The sequence below is a fragment of the Rhineura floridana genome, chromosome 13, assembly GCF_030035675.1.
Source record: "Rhineura floridana isolate rRhiFlo1 chromosome 13, rRhiFlo1.hap2, whole genome shotgun sequence".
NCBI lineage: Eukaryota > Metazoa > Chordata > Lepidosauria > Squamata > Rhineuridae > Rhineura > Rhineura floridana.
Genome location: NC_084492.1, coordinates 28,420,169 through 28,445,679, shown reverse-complemented (window position 1 = coordinate 28,445,679; position 25,511 = coordinate 28,420,169). Strand labels below are relative to the sequence as shown.

General features: G+C 42.6%; 1 protein-coding gene across 11 annotated transcripts in view; it reads left to right on the top strand.

The window, feature by feature from the left end:
• The window catches only part of ZNF423 (zinc finger protein 423), a 403,966-nt gene extending 380,643 nt beyond the window's left edge, over window positions 1-23,323 (top strand). For 10 of the 11 annotated variants that reach the window (XM_061594187.1, XM_061594196.1, XM_061594186.1 and 7 more), the window contains one exon: window positions 22,634-22,747. In XM_061594187.1, coding sequence (XP_061450171.1) covers window positions 22,634-22,663 — 30 coding nt within the window. In that variant the 3' untranslated portion in view covers window positions 22,664-22,747. Of the gene's footprint in view, window positions 1-22,633 lie in introns of all 11 variants that reach the window. The other variant, XM_061594190.1, reaches the window with a different exon arrangement.
• The last annotated feature ends 2,188 nt before the right edge of the window (window positions 23,324-25,511 follow it).

The window sequence follows — 25,511 nt, the reverse complement described above, 5'->3', positions numbered from 1 at the left end:
TAAAATATATCCCCCCCATAATACTATAGGAACAAAAATCAAAACTCAGTCTCTGTTGTGATTAAATTCCTGTGGGAACTGTTGAGGATGCATATTGCTGGATTTTTGCATCCTGCTCACTCCACCATATCTCACTATTTGATTCTCTTGATAGAATTGTTCAGATTAATGCAGCAGCATGTCTTTAAAGATGCCGTCACCCCCAAATAACGAGCAGATCCCAGCATTTGTTATTTTAAAACTGTAATTACTTTCATTCAAACCTGAAATTTGCATTAACATAAATCAATCATTAGCATTAGTCTCTTCGTAGGGGAAAAGTGTGCAGTGTGCGCAAGTCTTTATTCTGGTTTGTGAATGCACAACCTGAATACCTTGTAGCTGTCTTCTCACAGTTATTCAGTGTGAGCACACCCATTAATTTTCACGTGGATGATGAACCAGATTTAGGGTTATCAGTCTCTTGTCTGGCTCCCAGTGTTGGTGTAATTGTTTGATGTCAAGGAAAACAGTGATGGGTCATGAGTGATCCTGTCCTCTTTGACAATAGCAGATATTACATATTAAGGCTATCAAGTAGATTTAAATGAACTCCCCCAAACCCATTTCAGGTTAACTTGATTATTACCTGAAAACTTATGGGCGAGGATCTTGGATAATTTTTCTGAACCAGTTGGACATTTGAATATTAACAGTGGTGAACAAGCAAACCTGACCACCACCATTGATTTCTCTCTGCAGTGTGAGCAATGACAACAACAAAATGTGGAACACATTCTAGAGCAGCCTTTCTCAACCTTGGGGTTCCCAGGTGTTGCTGAACTACAGGTCCCATCATTCCTGACCATTGGCCATGCTGGCTGGGGCTGATGGGAGTTGTAGTCCAGCGCCATCTGGGGACCCAAAGGTTGGGAAAGGCCATTAATTTCAGTGGGTCTGCTCTGAGTAGGACTTCGCTGAAGATAACCCAGTGATATGGAAGGCAGATTTTCTGTGCCAATCAGGATGTGATATCTCCAGGTCTGTTTGTTTTAAAACCAGGTCTGCTACAATCAATATAAAGCGAGGTATGAGAGGTCTGTTCTTCAGATCAAAAGGGCCACTCAGGTCAGGGAAGCGGTATCCTTTCTGTACTCCTTCCTTTTCTTTCCGCAGACTCTCTTTCCAGGTGTCCATCTCCCAGCAAAGGTTACTTCCATTATCAGAGCTTTGTTTGTGTATGTAGGATGAGGGATTAGCACCCCATGTGCTATTAAATGAAATCTCACCCTCCCACCCTCTTCATATGTGATTGGAGCAGACTTGAGTTTGTTGACGTCCTGATTAGACTGTCCCTGAACCTGGCATATTGAGCGAACAAACTCAGAACAGCTCTTGGGAACAGGGCAATGCTAAGTGAGTGTTTCTGTTGTCTCTGATGCCTCTGAATGCAACACAGAACGCAGAAGATATCCTCTTTTCAACTGAATATCAGTGTGATCAGTGTGGCTCTTTCGTTCAAACTGCCGTCGTGAAAGATTTAAATTCCTTTCTCAGTATCTCTTGGGAAGGCTTGCCGTCTCATTTAATCAACTCTTAATGTTGCCTTTTTCATGCAATAATAAAATTGTACCTAGCCACACATATGTGCAAAATGCTGATTAGGCATGACCAGTTTTGCATAAGGCGTTCATAGATATAAAATGTCATTTCTTAATACTGCAGAAGAGGATTTGCCATTAAAGGGCATTCTTTTGCAAGGAAAAGAAAAAGCTGGATTTCTCAAATGAGTTGGCCCAGAGCTGGCAGAGCTTATCTCTTGTCGCTTCAATGTGAGACAGCCAGAGTTTGTCTCCCAGGCTCCTTCTTCCTAGGCTGTCAAGACACAGCTATAGAAAGCAGCCCTTTGCATTCCACTGTGTTAGGCTCTCAACGCAAGGCTTGGCATTGCTTTGCTCAACAGCAGATGTGATTAAAGGAAGCCTATGCCGGCCCTGGAGAAGATCCTCTCCTGCCCTTCTTTGGATGGATGGTAGCAGCAGCCAAAGGCCTCTGGAGTACAAAAAGGACAACTTGGATAGGGTCAGACAGAAGAAAAGGGCAGCGTTTTAAAAATAATAATAATAATAATAATAAAAAGTTTTGGAGGCTCTGTTTTTTTAATGTGGGAAAAAACCTTACCCTGTATATTTCTGCTTGGAAACCACACTGAATATATGCTGTACAGGATAGTAAAGCTGTTGTTGTTGTTACTACTACTACTACTACTACTACTACTTTCCACCCTTCCAGAAAGAGCCTGGGGCTGCAAACAAGTAATAAAACACTAAAAACATCTTAAAAACATCTTTTAAAAGCTTCTTAAAACACAGTTGCAACACAGATGCAGACTGGGATATGGTCTCTACTTAAAGGGCTTGTTGAAAGAGGAAGGTCTTCAGTAGGCACCAAAAGATAACAGAGATGGCACTAGTCTGATATTTAAAGGGAGAAAATTCCAAAGGATAGGTGCTCTAAAGGCCCAATTATTATATGGTGCGGATCAGAGCTCTTGATAGGATGTTATCTGCAGGAGGCCCTCACCTCTTACATATAAGGGGTAAGATGACATTTCGGGTATCCTGGTATAGGGCTTTATATACCAAAATCAGCACCTTGAACTTAGCCTGGTACCTAATGAGACACCTGAGTTATTGTTTTAACAGCAGGGTGACATGGTGGCAATATTGTGCATTTTGTACCAACTGCAGCTTCCAGATGAACCTCAAGGGCAGCCCCACATAGAGCGCATAAACAGTAATCCAGCCTGGAGGTTACCAGCACATGGACAACAGTGGGTGTCATTTGTGTGATATAATCACATTTATAGAGAATTATAATTTGACTTTATCTTATTTGTAGTGGGTTATTTGATCACTTCGTAATAATGCTTAGGAGCCTTTTCTCTCATAAGCTTGTTTTGCATATCATGATAAGCCAAATCATGACTTAACATGAATGTATTAGCATGCAGGCTCCTGGAGAGGAGACTGTGGCCGCTTTGCTCCTCTCTGGTCCTTCTGCTGCTGTGCTGAGCTAAGCTAAGCTATGGTTTGGCTTAGGATGTCATCCAAACCAGGACTTGTGATTTAGCTTTCCTGAACAAACCATGAGCTATAAACCATAGGACAAACCTTGGTTACAGCTCATTATTAGTCTGGAGAGAGCTAAGCCACAAGCCCAGGTTTAGACAATACACTAAGTCAAGACACGGCTTAGCTCAGTTTAGCAACAGAAAAACTGGTTTTTCCATCACAGTCTCCTCTCCCAGAGCCCACACGTTCCCAGTAAGCCGTGGTTTGGCTTAGCATGACTTGCAAACCAGGCCACTAAATTTTTAGATGGACAATCCATGTAAAGTGTAAATGTGTTAAGCATGTGTTCTACAAATATATGCATCATATAGGTCAGGAATGGGGAACCTGTGGCCCTCTAAGATGTTGTTGGACTCCAACTCCCGTCAACCCCAGCCAGCCTGGCAATTGGCCAGGAATGATGGGAGCTGTAGTCCAACAACATCCAGAGGGCTACAAGTTAGCCACCCCCTGACTTAAGTGGTCTGGGGCGTAGCTTTCTGTTGAGCTTTCTGGGTTTGATGATATAATCCATAATGTTGCCCTTCAGACCAAACCACATGTTACATTAAGCACACATCTTTCAAAGCATGTTTGGAACTGGCCACTTTTTCCCCCCAGACAAAATTTCCAGACTGGGCCCCACTCCAAATTGGGACAACAGTGGATGTGGGGTTTGTGTGTGTATGGGGGTGGGGTGTTAACCCTTTACTTCCTATAGCATTTTCACACCAAGATTCCCCTTCTCCCAAGTTGCTGTTTCCCCCAAAGGTGCTGTTTACTGCAGATTGCATCTTCAGAGGCAAATAGTAAGGGGGGGCATTTTTGCTAGAAAAATAACACAGGTTAATCGCTTTCCCCATGCACAACAGATCTGGGATGGGGATCCACACAGCTGTTTTTCTGAAACAAAGTGGCCAGGTTTAAGCATACTTTTGAAAAAAATGTGCAGTTAATCTTTTAGAACATGCTGCAAGAGTTGTGAATTAATTTATGTAGTATATTCCTCTTTTACAATGTATTGGTGTCACCCAAACAGACAGACGTTAGGAGTGCATAATATGGGGCTTTTGCTAGGATCCAAAACACTCTGTTTCTAGTTAGTGAAACATTATGCTTCTAGTCCATAAGGCGCAAGATAGAGGCCTGCAAATCCTGACAAGAGTGAACACACGGTACTGCCTTTGATGTCTTAGCATGCAGAACATGTTCAGTAGAAAGTAGCGTTACTCAATTAAACCATGCCACAAAGGAGACCTGTTTCTTAGAGGGAGACACAAGACAGGCCCTGCATCTAGTCCCAGCATCTTGTTTTCCACAACAGCCAACCACATGCCTTTAAGAAGCCCACAAGAAGAACATGAAGGTAACATGCCTTCTCTCTGTTGTCCTCCAGCAACTGGTCTTTAGATGAATAATTCCTATGAACCTAAAGGTAACATATGACCATCATGACTAGGCACATTATGTGCCTAGTCTACTACTTGGTATGGCTGATAATAATAATAATAATAATAATTATTATTATTATTATTATTATTATTGTTATTGTTATTATTATTATTTATTAAATTTCTATACCGCCCCATAGCCGAAGCTCTCTGGGCGGTTTACAACATAAAAAACGAATACAATATATAATATACAATTTATATTCAGTACAATTAAAAGGAAAAATACATCACATTTTAAATAAACATAACTAAACAATAAATCTCAACAATGTACATAGTCTGAGCTGTATGTGCCTTGGATAAGCCTTGGCTGAGTCATGGCATGTTTTGGCACAATCTGATACATGATGGAACAGGCAGGAGTCTGCTCTACCCTGCTCTAATGGTCAACTTGCAGCAACTGTGTACCACTCATAAATGGTAAGAAACAGTAAAGTCTTGTGAATTGGCCCTGAGACTTGCATACTCTGGGACAGCATAACAGCTGCACCACTGCAACACAGCAAAGATACAATGCTCATCTGCCATTGTAATGAAGTTACGGCGGCCTTGCAAGTGGAAAATGCTGGCCCAAATTCAAGGGACAGATGGAATGGGAAGCTGCAGAATTCAACTTAATTAACCAATGTGACACCGTATCTCATGGCTTAAATAAGGATTAGGGGTGCTTTGCTGCAAAAAGTCATTGTCCCCCATTTGGTGCTAGAGCAGTTGTTAAGTATTCATGCTCTAATGCGCCAGAAAAATGCAGATTGTATCTAGATTATGTTTTGTATTAATGGTTCATATTCCAGCTATACAGACATGTTCTTTGCTTTCCTTTGCTCATTATTTTCTGGTTAACTTGGTTTATTATTCCCTGTATCTCACTCCAAGTTCCTATATGTTGAATGCCATCTTGTCCACTTCAGGCGTTGTCTGAAGTGTAATTCCTATGGAAGGTGGTTAATCTGTTAATCTTTGCAGTGCAATGAGTCTTTTTGGGTCCTTGTGACCTTGCAACACCCTTAAAGGTGGATCTCCCTTTATCATGTTTTCAGTATAAGCGCAAGGATGCACCTCATTTAGAAATGCACATCCAATTGTGTGGTTTGTGAGAACATCCTGCTGAAACCTTGGAGGCAGGTTGACACAGTCAGATTGTTTGTTTTCTAGACACATGCACAGAACCAGGGCTGTAGAAGTAGCAACTGAATGTGCAAATCCTCCATAATGTTGCTGGCTTTTCTGAAATTAGGATTCCATGTAATAGAACTCTCTCTCTCTCTCTCTCTCTCTCTCTCTCTCTCTCTCTCTCTCTCTCTCACACACACACACACACACACACACACACAGAGAGAGCGCAATATTGTTGAATTCTGGGTCTAGTAGTAGCTTTCTGTTTGCTAAGCCCAGAATCTTAGCACTCTTAAGGCAATAGTGTAGTTCTCCTACAATGCTAACTGCTGTGGGGCAGAGCTAGGTGAGCGGAAAGCTGTTGAGTGTAAATAGGAGGTATATTTACCCCCAGGCACTGACAATTGCCTCCCCATGTACTAGGGGTAGCTAACCTAGTGTCCTCTAGATGTTGTTAGACTACGGCTCCCATCATCCTTAACCACTGGCCATGCTGGCTGAGGCTGATAGGAGTTGTGGCCCAGTAACATCTGGAAGGCATCCTGTTGGCTACACCTGCCCTACACAGTTAGTTTTTAAATAAACAAGCAGGCACAGTAACTAGAGCAGCCTTTCCCAATTAGTGGGCCACCAGATGTTGGACCACAATCCCCATCATTCCTGACCATTGGCAATGCTGGCTGAGGCTGATGGGAGTTGTGGTCCAACAACATCAGGTGGCCCACTAGTTGGGAAAGGCTGAACTAGAGGGAAGCAGTTCCCCCTTAGCAAAACACTTCCAACATGGTTTTCTTTTGTGTCAGATTAGCCTTATAAATGGAGAATGTTGTCTAAGCACCTATTACTTTCTGGCACTAAATTCAAAGTTGATCGTAGTTTGGGACTTGCCAAAATCCCACCCAGTCTCACCTCATAGTTAGCATCAGTCTGTGTTGGGATGGATGCAAATTATTACAATGTGTTCAGTGGTGCATGTGAACGGATCTGAGATCAGAAGTCAGTTCATTTTTGCGTGAGGCCATTTCTGAGAACTTCAGGCCAGGGCAAGGAAAGAGTCACTTCGACAACTCCCCAAGAAGATTGCAGACTGTCCAAGTAGAGGCTAAAAGGGCAAATATTGTCAACAGAACCAGCGTGTGTTCTGGGATTCTCCATTGTCTTTCATCTTTCTCCACTTCAGATAAACAAAAATGCCATTACGCAGTCAGATGGAAATGATTGGGGGTGGGGAGAGAGGATGGCACAAGTATTGAAGATTTCTAAGAATATTCTATTGTTGTGTTCTTCTGACAATGGTAATTACATTTTGGTTCATTTTCTCCTTTTTTATTTCAAGGGAAATGCAAAGTTCATTCCTGAGTTTATTTTGATCTTCAGCATGGGATACCCAAAAGTGCAAATTGCAGATAGGTTGATGAACCTACCTTTGCGAGTAAAATTCTCAGGAGCCCACCATCTCTCGAGACAGTATTATTAGTTGCCTTGTTTCAATGGGTGCCTGAATGAATCATAGTGTGTTTACATATATTCTCTCTCCTTTTCTAACAGAGAACTTCTGGTTATCTCTTAATAATGTATTCTCTGGTGCTCTTTTATTATTTCCAAAGTGCTGTGCTAAGGAAATTTTCCCTGGGGCTTTGCTTTACTTTTCTTCACAACAACATTTTATCCAGTGGATTAAAAAAAAATAGGGAGCATGTAGCCCTTGCAATATGATCCTTAATGGTGTCACTGAGACAATGCCAACCCCAGTTACGTATTAGGAGAAGCTCATCTTGAATTATTTCCTGATCATCCTGGGGTTCAAAGGGATAGAAAACAAAATGGACAACAGCATTGGGACTTCAAAAACATCGCTCTAGCCCAGATATTTGTTCCAGGCATTAGAGCTCAGATGCACAAATTGAGTTCCCCCATTCACTTCAATGGAGGGCACAGTTCCCTGTGCACACTCCTTTGTGAATATGAATTTGCTCCCCCCTTTCTCCGCTGGAGTGAATGGAGCTCTGCGCAAGAGATCTGTACACACCGGAGAACACAAATATCTCTAGGTTGAGGTAAAGGGTTGCAATCCAACAATGAAACCCTTTTTGTTTTGGCTACTGATATCAATGGGATTATTAGTCTTGGATCACTAGCACTTAAATTATCTTGCTGTTGGTCAGAGCCAGCCAACAGTTGTGGAAGGCAATACCTAAATCCAGGCCTGGAGTATGTGTTCTCCAACATAGAGTTCCTAATATCAGTTGCAGGAGCCAGAAGAAGGAACTGAGTTTGCTCTGGAACCTGATTGTTCTGTTGACCAGGCTGAAAGTCTGGCTACTGTTATTTAAAGTAGACCTGACTAGTCCAGAGGTTTTGTCCTGCCAGCCAATTACAGAGGCTGGTATCATGCCTTCTCAATTCCTTCTGTACCTACAGATGCATCCTTGTCAGCTACCTGGGACTGAGCATGCTCTGAGTCCGTGAGACTCTTAATTCTTCCATGTTTTGAGCCAAATGGTTCCTTGCTCTCACTCTGGAATCCCTGAACTACTTCCTACATATATTGAAACTCCCTACATATATTGACATTGAAAATAGAATTACAGAGTATTTTCCTCCAATCAGCTGTGCTTTTCTCATCTTCTCCAGCCAATAGTGTTCTCTCTTCCTCTTTCTCCCCTCGCCAGGGACGCAGTATGATGACATCAGCATTGCACGTGCACCTGCCTCTCTCCACAGCTGAGAGCCCACTGAACAGCTGTTTGGCAGAAAGCAGGTGATAGCTAACCACACCTGCTCCTTCCCCTTCTCCTCTTGTTTCACCGCTCCTGAAGAATATGGAGCTAATTAGCTCTGAGCAGCCTGAATTTGAGCATATTCTAACCTATGTCAGTTCATTGCTTAATTTTGCGATTGCAGTGCTGTGAACTGAGGAATGAGGACAAGAGAGGCACAGAATGACATGGAGATTTTTAAAAATTATTATTTTAGAGTCAAAACTTACCCTGAAATACTGCCTTACTGAAAGATATTTCCAGAAGAGCAGTTTCTCCCTGCCCCCAGTTTTTTAAATATGAGGTTTACTCAGGGCTGGACCAGGTTTGAGGGGACCGCAAGCCAGGTGTCTTTCATTGCCTCCCCCACTGTAGAGGCAGAGGGGACGGGTGGTGATGAGCAGCAGAGAGAATGAATAGCAGACTGAAATAGGTGCCAGTCCCTTCACCAGGTACTCCCATCATCCAGTGGTATGAAGAGAAGCACTAGCTGAGGCAGCTGTAGCCTCTGGCTGGCCCAGCTTTTTTCTGTACAGCACAGGGCCATATCATTTCTTAAAGGATTATAAAAGGAGACTGGCATCAGCCGCAGTGGGCCTTCTGGGGCCCATGGACCCTAGCATTTGCCCCAGCATGCCTGGTGCTGGTGGCAATGCTGGCGCAGGATTTTAGGGGGGCCTTGGACATAGAACCCTCAGTGTGGGGCCCAGCCCCAAAGTGGGGAATGTGTACACTGAGGATTTTCTGAATCTTATCTTCTCAGATACTCTGTGGAAAAGTGGAAATGGTAGTCCTGAAGGAGTGGCAGGCTGTCTGCTGGTCTTGGGTCCCTGGCAAATGCCCAACCTTCCCATCTTCTGGAGCCTGCCATGGCTATCATTTGCTCTCCCTGTGATGGGCTTTCCTGCAGTTGTGTGAAGTGTTATTGGTTGCTTCTCTGGAATGATGTACATCATTTATTCAGCTAGCCCAACTTGGTCTTTCGCTCATACTCTGCCTGGTCTGAAATTAAGAGCACAGTTGTAGCATTCTGAGACTCTTCCATGGCATATTTCCCTCTTTCACTGATTTTGTGAAGTGCAAAGTATGCTACAAACAATGGGTGGTTTGCTTGTTCTTTGAACCAAAAAAGTCAAATCCCACTGTGCAGGGATTGCCAACATGGTGCCCTCCAGATGTTGTAGTTAAGAAACATGTGGAGGACACCATATTGGCCATCCCTGGCCTAAGGGCTATTGTGTGCTATTTGATTGCAGGCACAGGTCTAAAAGGCAGAGGCAGATTCACATGCACTGTCTTAGGTGCTTTTTTACTAGTGAATGGATGCAGTGTTTAAAGGGATGTGGTAGGACCCCTACTGAAAACAAGGTATCTCAGCCTTCCCCCTTGGGTATTTGGCCTCTTCAGAAGTAAAAGAGAACAATGCAAAGTATTTAAAAGCAGGGAGATTCCACAGTGCAATGATGGTGTTTGTAGTTTTATCACAGAGATGCATGGAATTTAAACAGGAATTTAAATAGTGACATCATCTGCCATCACATCACTCCCTTCTTCACTGAAGCCTCCAGGCATTAGCATGAACTTTATTAATGGCAAAGTAACCTTAGGCCAGGGATAGCCAACATGGTGCCTTTCAGATGTTCTTGGACTACAACTCCCATCAGACCCAGCCAAGCATGGTCAATGGTCATGCATGATGGAAATTGTAGTCCAACAGCCTCTGTAGGGCACTGCATCAGCTACCCCTGCCTTAGGCAATGCATGGTTGTGTCACAAAGTGAGAGCAACATCTTTGTTCTGATAAATATCCCTTTTTCAGATCGATATCCCCTTTCAATAAAACCATATATAAAATGCTCTTATTTAAACACCCACACAAACATGCATACACAGAGGGATTGCTTTGGCATAAGGGATTCACAGTTTATGCAACAAAATGCACTAGATGTGATACATTTGGAGTTGCACAAAATACTTCTTTGAGGAAGAAACGTAAGGAGGTATATGCTGGCAGTCCAACTCTCCCAGACCACCTGGCACATGGACGGTATTAGATGAACAACAAGCAGAACCTGCAACAAAATGTTCCAGTGTGTTCTTACCAACTCCTAATAGAGATGCTGTTGTTCAGGGTTCCAGCCAGCCACACTCCACCCTTTCAATCCCCAACACCCCCTCCAGATTTCCTTTTCTCTATTTTCATCTGTCACTCAGCATTCTATAGTTATTGAGCATGCTCTGCCGCTTCTTTCGGGGGGGGGATGCCCCATTAAGGCATTTATTTATTTATTTATTTTAGTGGGGTTTTTTACACGTCTCAGGGTTCCCCCAGGCAGGCTGATTCCACCCTCAATGGTTTCTCAGTGGTCCCCATTTTGTCGGCACTCACCCCCTCTGCTCAGTATTAGAGGGAGTAATTTGGGATGCCTCTTTGAAACCAACTTGGTTGCCTTGGTACACACTCGTGGTGGAAATCTTCCCAGTAATAATAAAGATTCTGCTGCAATTATTATTGTTCCATCAGTGTACACAGTATAAAAATAAGTCCTTGCCCAAGGTGTTTACAATCCTCCATGTCGATAGAGGGAGAGACAACATAGCAAGGGTATTTAAAAGAACATGCAGAAATAACAGTTTCACAAACCAAGGCTTAAGTTCCATAAAGGATGGGGACTAACAGGTGGAGCCACAGGCTGCAAGGGAAAGGTGGGTTTTGAGGAAGGATTTAAAGCAAGAGAGAGTTCCCTTCCAACTCTCTTATTCTACAAGGAGCAATCTATGAGGGTGAGCTTGGGATTTACACAATGAGATTCTTGTTTGATTAACCTAGTACATTAATTGGTGGAATGAAACTGTCAACTCTTTTTTTTTGCCATGAATTAGATTGTAAGCACATTGTGCATGGGTGGGTGTTTTGTAGAGCGTTTACTTGCTGTTTTTTTAGGCGCTTAACTTATGTTAATGACCTTCTATTTTCTTGTTGTTAAGAATCCACAATTAATCAGCAGGCATGCCCAGCTCTCTTCCTCCTCACCTTCAAGGGATCCTCCACATAGAACTGAAAACCACATGCTCTCATTTCTAGAAGACCACCCTCCTTTTTTCCCTTAAGTGTTCTGCCATAGGTTAGGATTCATGCTTTCCAAGCATGTAATGTAGCGGCTGACAAAGAAAATGGGGTGGACATATTTCTTGGGAAATTGAGAACTAGACACTTGCACGTTACCTGGAACAACCGGACTGGGAATTGATGCCTGGATTTCGGAGAAGCTTTGGTTACCCGCTATCGGTTTTAATGAAGTGTGCTAACTAAATTGCATTTGGAGTACTCATTGAAAGCTGTTTATGGCACGCTCTTGAGTACATTTACCATTTTGTCGGAAGTGCATGCTAGCGAGCATATGAGTCTTTAAGACAGGCCATCTGTTAGTGTTAGACCCTTGGATCATCGTCAAATTGTTCTAAAAATAAGCATATATACAAACTGCCCGAGAAAGCAAAGGTGATTTCCCCCTCCCCCATTCCCCCCCCCCCCCGAGTGGCACAGGAAAAAGGAAAACGGCAAAATACAATGAATGGTCATTCCGCTCTCTCAGTTTCTCTGCTCCACCCCTTTCTCCTTTTTTCAGAATGCTTTTCTGATTCATAACTATACCACCCGCCCCTCTCCACAAGCCATTTGTTGGCTGTCACATCTCAAGCTTCGGATTAGCACAGTCCCAATCTAAGACTCTTGGGGATGGCATCCCTAGAGAAAGCCGTAATATAAGCTCTGCTGGCTGACGAAAGGTCTTTTCCCGCTGACTGAAAAAATCTCTTTATTAAAAAGTCAAAGCATGAAATATCTTTATCCTTCAGGATGGGTTTGCTCTTAATTGTATCAAACAAACAAAGAAAAGAACTGCAGTGAGTAAAATCTACAATTAACGAAACACCCCACAAGTGACGTATTAGAGAGATTTAGATTCCTTCAGGTTCTGTGTGCAATTTAAAAAAAAAGAAAAAAAGGTATGTTTGGCAGTTAACTGAAAGTTTGTGTCTTCTCTGGGTAGGAAAAATACAGTGATTAATAGACGTTACCTTCTCTGATATGACCAGGTCACTTCTACAAAAGTCCCATTTCTCTGTTGCCACTAGCGGCTATAGTGACCTCCATTTATTGCAGCTTATTGTATGCTGAATGAGCGGATGTCAACGTGTTCTTACAGTGAAAGAGATGCATGGACTGGAAGTTTTTATATGGATTTACCTGCAGCTATCTGGATAAGTCTAGTGTTACATGGATGAACCAATGAACCGCATGTAAACCTTGATGTTGGTTATGCGCCTCTATTGTGTATTGTTTTATTATATGTAATTGCATGGCTGAAGTAGCTCTTTGGACCATAGCCAATGCCTCCCCCAACTTTTAACAAACCCCCTAAAATCTTTGACTTTGGGATAGCTTCCCACCTTCACACTGAATATGATCCACCTGATGAAAAAATGTATGTAAGGCATATAGCAGAGATTGAAACTGCCGCTCCTGCATGCTCTGCACTTCTGGATGCTCTACCATTCAGCTGCATCTTTTCCCGCAGTATCCAGTGCTCTTCATCTCTGTTCATGTGATTGCAACCTCAGTCGAGTCCATGTACCTTCCCTTAGATTCCAAAATCTCAAGCAGACACCAAAAACAAAAAAACCCTACCTGGCACACAGAAGATGCATAACAGATGTGGAGTACACTTTCAGGTGGATGTGTTATGGTCTCAAACCATGATTGCTTGCCTCCCAGTAGCATTTTGATTTTTTTCACCTGCTCCTGTTGCAGCACTCCTGTGATTTGTTGACAGAGACTCTTAATTGCAGTGTGGAAGATTCTCAGCTTGAGTGCCAGCTTTTCAGCTTTACTCCATTTTTATTTGATTTTATTTTTATTTAGGTCTCCTACTTGCCCACTCCATTCTTATGGCTTGCCAGTGTTGCCTTACCTTACTTCTCAATGTCCTCTTAAAACCCACTGACTTCATTGTTGTTCTGAAGGCAGAGCGTGAGTATCATTAAGGTGCACCTTTCTTGCAATGTATTTAATATATATGCAGGAACAAGAATGACATCATTCTTAAAGGTGCCCTGCTCAGCACAAGCAGATTTATGAATTTCCATAAGAGGCTAAATCACACTGGATGATTGATTGGCATATTCATTTTGCAAGGCTCTGTTCTCTTATTTATTCATTTATTTAATTATTTGATTTATATCCTGCCCTTCCTCCCGAGGGAGCCCAGGGTGGCAAATTCATAAAAAAATGCACCAACAAAAAGAAAAGCATCTAAAAGACAATTCCACTTAAAAAATATTCTAAAACACAGTTCCAGTTTGGTTAGCCTGAATCTGTGATACTTAGCCACAGATACAAAAGAGGGTTAGATTAAGCCAGCCAGTAATCTCTTAAAAGGTTACTGTGTGGCGCCTGTATCCCATATGGGAAGGTGACTAGCTACCTATAATACTTGGGCACCAACAGTGTCACCAAAAGTAATAATTGCCTCTCTCTGAATATAGACCTAGCCCGTTTGTAATGTTCAGGTGCATTGCGAGTTGGTTGTCATTTAACCCAAAGTTCTTCTCTGGCTTGGATTTGAAATGCCATATCCTGGCAGCTTCACTGCTGCAACAGTGGTGACTCAGGCACCAGAGGCCTTGGTAAATGTAATTTTCCCAAGGCACATGATCCTCAGGTGCCCTGGTAACTACATGCCCCATATACCGCTGAGCATGGGATCATTGATAGCACAATGGGAACAAAAGTTCAGAGGGCTGAATGTCATTAATGTGGATGCTTACCTATCCTCAGAGGGAGTGTGGATCCATAGTACAGGTGTCACTGTAGAAATGTTGTAGCAGGAGGGGGAAGCCGATGGACCCCTCCCCCCAAAAAAAACCAGTTGGAGAATTTCTCCTCCCCCTAGAAAAAAACTGGTGAAATGGTTCCACCGACCTACCCCAATTTTGAGAGGCCATTTGTGCACAACTCTGGATATAACCCACAGGGCTTCCCCAAGGAGAATATTATTTACATGTATCTCTGGTTTTATTTATGGCAAATTTTACTGTGAGATCTTGGGAGCAATGGATAGTGAGACACTCCGTTGAGGCTGAATAGTGACCTCACTTCTGGATTGCTGTCAAATTTGAGTGTAATCAGTCTGCATCTTTGCCTGGCCTCTTGCTTACAAAAACAGCATGCTCTTTATATTAGATGTGTGCAGAAGGTATTATTAACCCATGTTAGGGAAGAGAAGGTTCACAAGGAGAGCTTCATTATCAGATTTAGAGCCACATACCATTCTGTTATTGACCTGCCTAGTGTAATCAATACAGCAGGCACGCAGGTTAGAAATCATGTTCTCGGCCTCTAGACCGTATGCCTTGCTGCTAGTGCTGATTGTGCATTATCTTTTAAATGACACTACCTAAATAAGTATGGATCTGCTGAGTACCAACAACCCTTGCTTCGACTGGAGAATGCTAAATGTTTTGCATTTTTGTTCTTCTCTTAAAAAAAAAATGTTGGTATTCAGGATGACCAAAGAAATTGCAGCCGAAGGCTAACAAGAAATGTGGCCGCACTGGTGCAAGCAGGCATATGTCAGAGCACAGAAAGAGGTGTGTCAGCATGAAACAGTGCTGTTGTGCTTCCAAGGCTTTGGACGCAAGGTGCGCAAAGCAGATTGGGAAGGTGATGGGAATATCTGGAATATCTGTGTTGTGATTTAAAAATAATAATAATAAATGAGTTGAATGGGTAACATAAGAAGAGCCCTGCTGGATCAGGCCAGTGGCCCATCTAGGCCAGCATCCTGTTCTCACCGTGGCCAACCACATTCTTATGGGAAGCCTGCAAGTAGGACCCGAGCACAAGAGCACTGTCCCCTCCTGCGGTTTCCAGCAACTGGTATTCGAATCATACTGCCTCCTACCGTGGAGGCAGAGCATAGCCATCATAGCTAGTAGCCATTGATAGCCTTGTTGTTGTTGTTATGTGCCTTCAAGTTGACTACAACTTATGGCGACCCTATGAATCAGCGGCCTCCAATAGCATCTGTGGTAAATCACCCTGTTCAGATCTTGTAAGTTCAGGTCTGTGGCTTCCTTTATGGAATCAATCCACTTCTTGTTTGGTCTTCCTCTTTTTCTACTCCCTTCTGTTTTTCCAAGCATTATTGTCTTTTCTAGTAAATCCTGTCTTCTCATTATGTGTCCAAAGTATGATAACCTCAGTTTCATCATTTTAGCTTCTAGTGATAGTTCTGGTTTAATTTATTATAACATCCAATTATTTGCATTTTTCATGGTCCATGATATCTTCAAAGCTCTACTCTAACACCATATTTTGAATGAGTTGATTTTTCTCTTATCTGCTTTTTTCACTGTCCAACTTTCACATCCATACAGAGATCGGGAATACCATGGTCTGAATGATCCTGACTTCAGTGTTCAGTGATGCATCTTTGCGTTTGATGACGTTTTCTAGTTCTGTCATAGCTGCCCTCCCCAGTCCTAGCCTTCTTCTGATTTCTTGACTATTGTCTCCATTTTGGTTAATAACTGTGCCAAGGTATTGATAATCCTTGACAAGTTCAATGTCCTCGTTGTCAACTTTAAAGTTACATAAATCTTCTGTCTAATCATCTTTTAAAGCCATCCAAATTGCTGGCCATCACTGCCTCTTGTGGGAGTGAATACCATAGTTTAACTATGCGCTGTGTGAAGAAGTGCTTTCTTTTGTCTGCCCTGAAGCTTCTAACAGAATGTGTGTAAACACCAGCACTTGTCCCCATGTGTAAATGCTCAGTGTAGAGTGGGAATTGCTTACACTGCCCCATTAACATTCATGTTTTCCAAGGGATGTTGGAAAATGTGCCCAAACTTGCCAGTATAACTACGATTTCATGCTCAGCCAACTCATAGCAACAAAGGAAGCTTCCTTATGCCAGATCAGAGTATTTATTGTGTACACTGACTGACAGCTCTCCAGGTGAGATCTTTTACCAGGTTGAACCTGGGGTCCAGAGATGGCTGGTGGCTCCATGTCAGTGGGTTAGTGGAATCCGCGCCTGGCTTTAGTCTGAACTTTCAAGGAACTGTCCAAAGTGCACCTTGAAAGTTCAAACTAAAATCCAGAGGGGATTCCACTTATCCCTTGACATGGAGCCACCAGCCATCACTGCTGGGATCTTCTGCATGCAATACATGTGCTACATCACTGAGCCTCTGGTCCGTCCCCCAACCTGCCTTGTTTCCACATGGAGACCGAAGCATATGGATTGGCAGTGTACAAAAGTTCTCTGATGAATTTGCATCTCCCAACGTCACTCTGAGACTTCCATAATGCAGTGAGGCAGCGTTCCAAATTCCTCATGTTTTGCTGTTGATTCGTGTGCAGTCATCTGTGCTTATGCACATTCTGTATTCAATTCTGTTAAACTCAGGCACATACCTGATGGATTGGCTGTACATTGCAAGATGACCCAAGTGAAGCAGCCAAGAGCTAAAAGATAGTGACAATGCATGAAAAGCTGGGATGTGTGTAACATGAACATAGTAGATTATCTAATATTTGCTGGAGCATCAAAGCATGCATACTAAGCTACTCCCAAAAGCGAGGTCATGATTTTTCTTTATAGCAGCAGACTCGAGCCCTGTGATAACAAAGTGGTATCTCTGTGTTTGGACATCCACTGTCCTTAACTGAGGGGTTTATAGGAGAGAAATCGGGTAGGATAGGAGCTTTACAAGCAGGTGAGTCATGTGACCCCTCACTCCATCCCCCCACCCTGCAGAAAAACAATAGAGTGGTCAGAATGACTCTTCACTTCATCAGCCACAGGTGGTGCATGGGTTTTTCCATCTGCCATGTTCCTTCCCTCATCCTCTGCCCCCAGGATTATTTTCTCACTAAGTGGGGGATTGCTATTGAAAAAGAGGAAGAGTGGAGATTCTTTGCAACAAGGTGGGCAGGAGGGAGATGTAAGAGTTCTTGGCCCCCCTCCCCCAGAAATTATTTGTCCTACTTACCAACCATAATTTGTTTTTTATTGAAATTGTGGATTTCTTCTGACCTGCAGTATTAGTTGCTGGCTGTTGATTCTGTGTTTAATCCACTGCACCTAAAGCAAAATTAAATGCCTTCCCATTGATTTCTGTGGACTTTCCTGCCCCTCCCCCTTTTCAAATGTATATCATGTTTATTTAAAGCCCTCTCCAGTTGGCTTAACTTGTGCATTTGCTTATATTGCTTCCACCCTGAGTATTTAGAAATATTTGTAACCGCTAATTTTTGGTTAGTATCCTCTGGTCTTGTGAACGGCACATGGCGTCGCATAGATCATTCCACCATAAAGGTGTTAAATATTTACATAGTCAATACACAGTGGATCACAGGACAAGGTTTTTGCCTTGCTTGTGTTGACCCATCTAATGAATAGTTTCATCAGGCCTTTCTCAGTCTCCTGCAGAAGAGCTTATGTGGCATCCCATACATTTGCAGCGCTTGTCAGTGCAATTTTAATTGCTAGAAAACAGCGCGCTGAATTTTGAAGTCATCCTCCTTGGGGCAAACGGTAGCCAGGGGACCTTTTATTAAGACAATTAACGGCTGGAGATTATTATCTCAAGAGTTGTTATCTCAGGGTAACAAATCTGTGACAACAACCTCTCTGCATAGAACAAGCTGCTCCTCAGCTCATGCTAACTTTTTGGGTCATTCACAGTTCACTGTGAATAATTTTGTGTGTGTATGGCATAGTGGGGGAGGCAAGGATGCACAGGTGAATCCCTTCCACTCTCCCCATTTCATTGTAATAAAAGCCCTCTTCAGGCATTCTCTAAATGTGTTATCAACAAACATGGCTGGCAGGCAGTGAGTGGGTGGGAGCACGGATGAGTGTTCTAGCTCCACCCCACTGTTGTTGTCATCCGCAATGAGTTGGAGGGCAGCTGTCTGAAGCAGGGAACCCCAGTGAGTTCAGGAGGCCCCTGCTCAGTCACCCACCCTCTGGTTCTGGAAGGGCAGCAGGGATGGCAAAGAGGGGTGGAGTTGCTGTATTTTGACTTGTACGCCACTTTTTGAAACCAAACTCCTTCCAAATTGGCCCACAATAACTAGCACGCTTACCCCTGCTGTTCTCGCCCCCCACCCAGGTGCCTGTTTAACATTTTCAGATTCTGCTTGAAGAGGGCTATAGACTGTGTTTATGATGGGGTGGCAAACTCCGCCCTCCAGCAATAAAAACCCAGCCAACACTACATGAGAGATGGATGTCCATCAAGAAGATTTGTGTTGTGAACATAATAATTGCAATGACTTGTGGTGTGATATGAAGGTAATGCCCAATAGACGCAGGTCAAGGAGGAGTTAAGTCCATTCAAGGTGCAAATGTTTCTGTACCAAACTTATTACAAAAAAAATCTCAACCTCCTTTCTACCCCCAAGCATGCTCCTGCTAATGCAAATATGTACAGTAAAGCTCAAATGTATTAAACTACCTAACGTTGAAGGTTCTTGGGGGGGGGATCTTCAAGGGAAAATGTTACTTTTGGAGGGGGTAAGTCCCACTCAAAAGAGTTAATCTTTAAAAAAAGAAAAAAGGAACCTAATACCCTTAGAACCTCTCCTGCATCTTCCTGTTTCCATTCTCTATATGTAAAACAGGAGTAACAGTAACCGACCACACGAGGCTGTTATCAAAGCTTGCAAACCTGTTGCTGGATCCTATATGAACCTGTCCAGGTTTTAAGATCTTCAGGAGAGGCCGTTCTCTATGTCCCACCAATATCTGAGGCATGTTTGGCAGGAGCACAAGGAAGGGATGTGTCTCAGCTTAGGGGTTGGAACTCCCTGCCTAGGGAAACCAATTTAGCCCCTCTCTCTGTTGTCCTCTGTGGGCAAGTCAAGACCTAATTGCTTAGACAGGTCTTTGACTTACACAAGTGGCTATTTACTTGTTGATGTTTTATTATTATTGGAAGACACTTTTGTCTTGCTCTGCTTTTAAGAAAATGTTTTTAAAATTTCATTTGTGAAACAAAATGCAAAAGGTTTTTTAAAATGGTAATAATAATAATTCATGCTGTTGCTCTGGTTGATAGCTTGCATCCTTCCTCAGCTCTTCAGTGTCTTGTTTTCATTCATTAATGGTTTTATCTCTTTTATGTGTGTTTTTATACTGTTCTTACTATAATAAGCTGCCTTGAGCGTCCTTTATGGGAAGGTAGGGTATAAATTTAATAAATGATAAGCATTACTAAACTTGATAGATGTTTTGAAAGTGCTGTGCCAGTGATAAGCAGCAGTATTTTAAATTTCCCTTCAGATCAGGAGTGGGGAGTGTAGACCTCCCAAGTGTTGTTGAACTACAACTCCCATCATCCCTGACCTTCGGCCATGCTGGTTGGGGATGATGGGAGCTGGGGTGCAACAATATCTGGAGAGCAACAGCTTCTCCACCTCTGGATGAAATGTTCACATTTATCCCTCACCGTGGTGAATTAATGAGCAATACCAAAACCTCCTTCTTTGTCTCCTGCAATGCAGTTCATGGTGGAATTGTCTTCCTGTTTTGAAGCTCTGACTCAGAGTTGTTATTTAATTTCAAAACTTCTTGCTGTACGTATTTTTCCAAATAGCGGGGCTTTCTGCTTTCCCCCCTTAACTTTTAGTCATGTCGTGTGCAAAAGAATGAGTGTTATTGTGTAGAGTTTCATAAGAAGCCCATTGGCCACAATACCTGCTAATAACTTTGACGATTTAGAAATGCCACGGCACTTCTGACACCTGGTGGTCACTCTTGGGAAGTGCGCAGTTCAGCACCTGTTGTACATTGTTTAAATGGGGTCACTTCAGAGACAAGGCCTTCAAATGGATCCTCCATTAGTTAAATATTGTCACCAGACAATTTTCATTAGTCTGATGTCTCCCCCTCTCCCATCTTCTATTGCAAAGAATAACTTTGAGTTGCTTAGAAAGGGGTACATGATCTTGGGAAAGTTAAACATATTTGCATATTTACATGAAGTTACACTACTGTAGTTAATAGACAGCTTCACAGACAGGCATTTCGAGACAAACGTTTTGGGTTGTGGTATCAAAAATGTTGATATTCAGGATGACCAAAGAAATTGCAGTCAAAGCCTAACAACATGTGGCGGCACTAATGCGAAGAGGCATGTGTCAGAGCACAGAAAGAGGTGTATCAGCATGAAACAGTGCTGTTGTGCTTCCAAAGCCTGGGATGCAAGGTGCGCGAAGCAGAATGAGAAGGTGATGGGAATATCTGTGTTGTGATTTTAAAATAATAATTAAAAATGAGTTAAATGGAGAACATAAGAATAGCCTGCTGGATCAGGCCAATGGCCTATCTAGTCCATCATCCTGTTCTCACAGTGGCCAACCAGATGCTCTTGGGAATCCCAAAAGCAAGACTTGAGCACCAGAGCACTCATCCCTCCTGCGATTTCCAGCAACTGGTATTTGGAAGCATTGTCTCTGATAGTAGAGGCAGACACATCCTTAGAAGGGAGCTTCTTCCTAACCCCCCCCCACACACACACACAAAATTGTGGGATATCCAAAAACCTTCCAAGAAATCTTGAAAGAGATGAGAGAAAACAAACCTAAGATAATTTCAAGCCTTTTTGTTGCAAAGGTAAAAAAAAGTGCAGAGGCTCAGATTAAAAGCCCACACACATCCTCCTTAGAACAAATGAGACTTTAGTGGTGACTGTCTTGCGTTCAGTGAGGTGTAACTCATTTTCTTTGAATCAGAACCACAGTCTTATGTTAATGGGAGTAGCTTCCATTCGTACTAGCAAAATTAGTGGCTCAGGTAAAATCTCTGTGGTGCAAAACCCAGGAGAATGGGAACTGGCTGGTCATTCATTCCATGCCATCAGATCAGTGTAAGATAATGCCCTGCTACAGATCTTTGAGAAAAGAAATCAGTCTCAGAGCAAAAGATCTTTCCACTACTTCCAGGAGTTGCATGTTCCAGATGCCATCCCTAAGGTGCTTGTAACTCTGAGTCACAACTTCCGTTTGCATTAGACTGGATATGCAACTTCGGCATAGCATTAGGATTTATTTAGCCTTTTGGCAAATGACAGACAGGATGTCTGAACGTTAATGCCTCCCACGAGGGGCTGGTTGCAGCTCCTTTATGAAAGGATGGAAGCTAATTGCAGAGGTGTATGGTGAACGTCATCCTTTCACCAAGATTAAACCATTGAACAGTACAGCCACCCCTTTCTGCTTTGAAACATGTAGCGGCAGAATGTTGCACTGTGTGTTGTATCCAGGGTTAGTCAGACTCAGAGCAGACCCATCGAAATGCATGGGCATAACCTAGGTCCATTAATTTCAGTGGGTCTGATCTGAGTAGAAAGTTGTTGGATGCAACCCTACGTTTGTAAAAGTTGGAGCATCCAACTTCACTTTTGATCCCCTGCCCAATTTCACTTCGCTGTAAATCCGAGGCTCCTTCCTTAGCAGTGGGAAGGCAGCTGCAGCTGGAAGTGCCACTGGAGAGGCACATCGATGCTTTCTGACATGCCGTCTGTCCAGAGAAGCCAGCGTATCTTCCCTACCACATGAGGTTCAGAATGGGCCTGGGTGCAGCAACCAGTGCTTCTCTTGCTGAAGTACTTCTCCAGCCACCAAGCGTGCGCTTCACAATCTGCGTCTCTTACTGCCAAGACTTCCTGTCTGTACCAAGTGAGAATAACGAAGAGAGAGATGGCAAAGAGAGGGTGGGTGTCCCTGGGCGACAGAGGATATTGTTTAATTGTTACAGTTAGGAAGTCCCAGAAGGCAGGCATCCTAGTAGAGTGTTACCACTTTGCCTGGCTGCAGTGAAATCCTCATGGCACTACTTGGCTAACTGAAATTCGTTTCATTGTGTTTCTCTTTTTGTTTTTTTGTTTTTCTTCCTTAAGTTCATGCCAGCATTAACAGATCTATCGGCACAAAGCAAATGTGTCACATTGGCAGCTGTTACTTAGGAGCATTTTCTCTCTCCCCCCCCCTTTCCTCTTTATTGCATTTTGTTCTGTAATAATTGCAAAGCTTTTATGTTGAGTTCCGCATAAATGCGACTGAGTAGGAGGGTACGGGCTTGCTTTCTATTATTCTGCCCCTCATGCACGTCTCCTTTTCCCCATCTTTTTCCAGAACCACACGTTGAGCCAGCACGCTCAGTGAGCCCCTGGCACTACAGGACACCTCTCTGCAGAAGACTTGACGGAAGCTCAGTGGGGAGGACCATTTGAACATTACATCCAATCAAAGTGTCATTTGCAACCCAGATGTAAAACTCTAATGATTTGGCCATGAGGCGCTGCTATTATAAGCAGCTGGAAATGAATATTAATGGAAGAGATTAAAAGTATTCCATGCGCAGTATTTTTTATTGTCCTGCTTGAGCTTAGTGTACTTTAAAGCTTCTGCTTCTGACTGGATTTATAGTTGCTAGATAGGAATCTGCTTTGATGCTCTTGCCCTTTGTTGCTTCTTGTATTATACTGATAGTCCAAAATTTGAGGAGTGATTTCTTTTTCTCTTTCCTTTTCTTCTTCTTCTCTGTTTAACTGCTTTTTAATTGCAATTTTAGATAATTGTGCATTGTGATGTGATGGCTTGGCTATTGTCTGAATATTTTTTTTACACTTTTTTGGGTTTGGTTTTTTTTAAAAACAATTAAAGACTAATGCTTTGATTGGATTTGCCAGTTCACCAGACAGTGATTAAAAAAAAAACCTATGTAATGAATATCATTGGTTTCAGTGCAACTGGATGGTCTGCTTTATAAATGTGACTTAATCTGATTGCATTTAACTAATACGGTTCAATAAAGGGAATACATTGGATGAGTGTCGAAGTCTCAATCCGTCTTCTGATGTGTGTGTCATTTTGTATAAATGCAATGCAGTTTCTCAGGTGGAAGACATTTCCTAACACTAAACTTCTAATCTTTGGTCCATCAGAATTCATAGTGTGAAAAACCAGGCCAGATTAATTAGGCTTGGTTAAGATTATCTTCTGGCCTCATCACTATATGATTTTGTAGAACATGACTTAAATCTTTGGAATCTTGGTGAGTTAGACTCCCCAGTCCTATGATTCTAATTCTTGTCATCATATACAGGAATGGTTTGTAGGATCAATCCATGGAATCCAAATTCCAGTAGGATTCTGTCATGTGCTTGAGAGGTACATAACAATTGCTCCCAGTGGGAATAGTTAATATCCACTGATTGAGTCAGGAACACTGTGCATCCTGACATATTTTAAACATGGGCTAGGTGTCAGTGATGAGACTAAACTACATTTCTCTCTCTGCTGCAGGTGGGGGTAGGGGGGCGCTGAAAATTTCCTCAGCAGAAACACTAACATGACCAGTTGGCTGACAAAAGTCTCAAGTAGCATCTCCTCCGTGGTCTCACCAGACCCTTCCTCAACATTTGCACCCCCCTCCCCATTCTTCCTGCCAAAGGTTCTTCGTGAGGCCCATGACACAGTCATATTGTGCTTATGGGAACATTTGGTGCAACTGTATTAAGTGCATTCAGCACATCATTTGCTGGTGAGTGGTATGTGTATGTCCCTAAAATGTTCAAGCATGGAAATTCATTGCTTCCTGTCCTTGCACATGCCCCCCCTGTAATTTTGTTGTTGTTATATGCTTTCAAGGCGATTGCGACTTATTGTGACCCTATGAATCTTTTTTTTAAAAAACTATATTCATAGGGTTTTCATGGTAAGAGGTATACAGAGGTGGTTTACCATTGCAATAACTTGGACAGAATAACAAATGTGTTTGAAAATTATGACACAGGTGAACATTATAAAGAATTTACAAGAGAATTACTGGCTGATCTATCTTCATGGTATAACATAATAGCAGAAAACAAAGTATTATTAAAAACAAAAAATGTGTGCGAGAACAATCAAGAGAAGTGAGCCAAGTGCAGTAAAGAATCCAAATAAAAGATTACTTGATCAGGTGGTCTAACGAATCAATGAAGAGTTTTTTCAAAGAGTTAACACTGAAAGCTGCTGGGTTTGTAGTCCATGTAGTTTAATGGCAGCCAACGAGAGTTTCATAAACTTGTTATAAAGGGCTAACTTCAAAGACTATGGGAACTTACACCCCCAGAACAATGAATGCTGATTGTACATTCTGAACTGGGACTTTTGGTGAAAATGTTGCTCACCTCTCAATATATCTGACCATTACAAGCTGGATAAATTCATATTCCAAACCAGGTAATTATTGCAAACTTCAGCAACGTCTCTACTTATTTTTTTAAGGTTGCCAGCCAGGTTTAATTTAGGAATTTGTCTGATGAACATAACTAGCAGGGCTCCCAAAGCTAGTTTGCATGTTGTGGTGATGATTTAGTTGCCTTTTTTTAAGTCCCTGTAGCATGACCTTACACACAACTGGCCTATTTCTGCTACAGACCTAAGCTGGTTCAACTGTTGTGTCCTTTCCCCATCCCCAGTAAACACTGGGAATTGTAGTTCTGTGAAGGTGGGATAGTGTCCTGGCTCCCAACTAGAGAAGCAGACTCAGGAGTCCAAGACTTGATTTTGCACAGAGTTTTATTCCAGAGGTTAGCACAGGACCATAGCATCAACAAATACTACCCATAAATCAAGATACAGAACATCAGCAAGTGCAACTAGATTTGTGGAAGCAATTGAAAGTTGTTGCAACAAAACTCTCACCCTAAGACACTCCAAAGCAGAGAGAGAGTAGGCACTCTGCTTGCACGAGCTAAATCTAGTGCCTTCCAGTCTTTGAAGCAAGGCTTCTGGGAAAAGAGGATGATTTCGCAAGTTGTAACCGTCTCTTCTGTCTATGTGACCTTGGGGAAACTGTCAGCTCTGACTCTGTGAGAAATTCCCCTTCATTATCTCTCTGGAATTGTCCAGCAGATTCATTAAAGCTGGCTGCTCAACAGAAAAGTCTGGCCTAGGTGCCAGCAATGAAGGCAGACTACATTCCTCACTCTCCATCGCAGGCAAGGGGGGTGGAGGCTGCTGT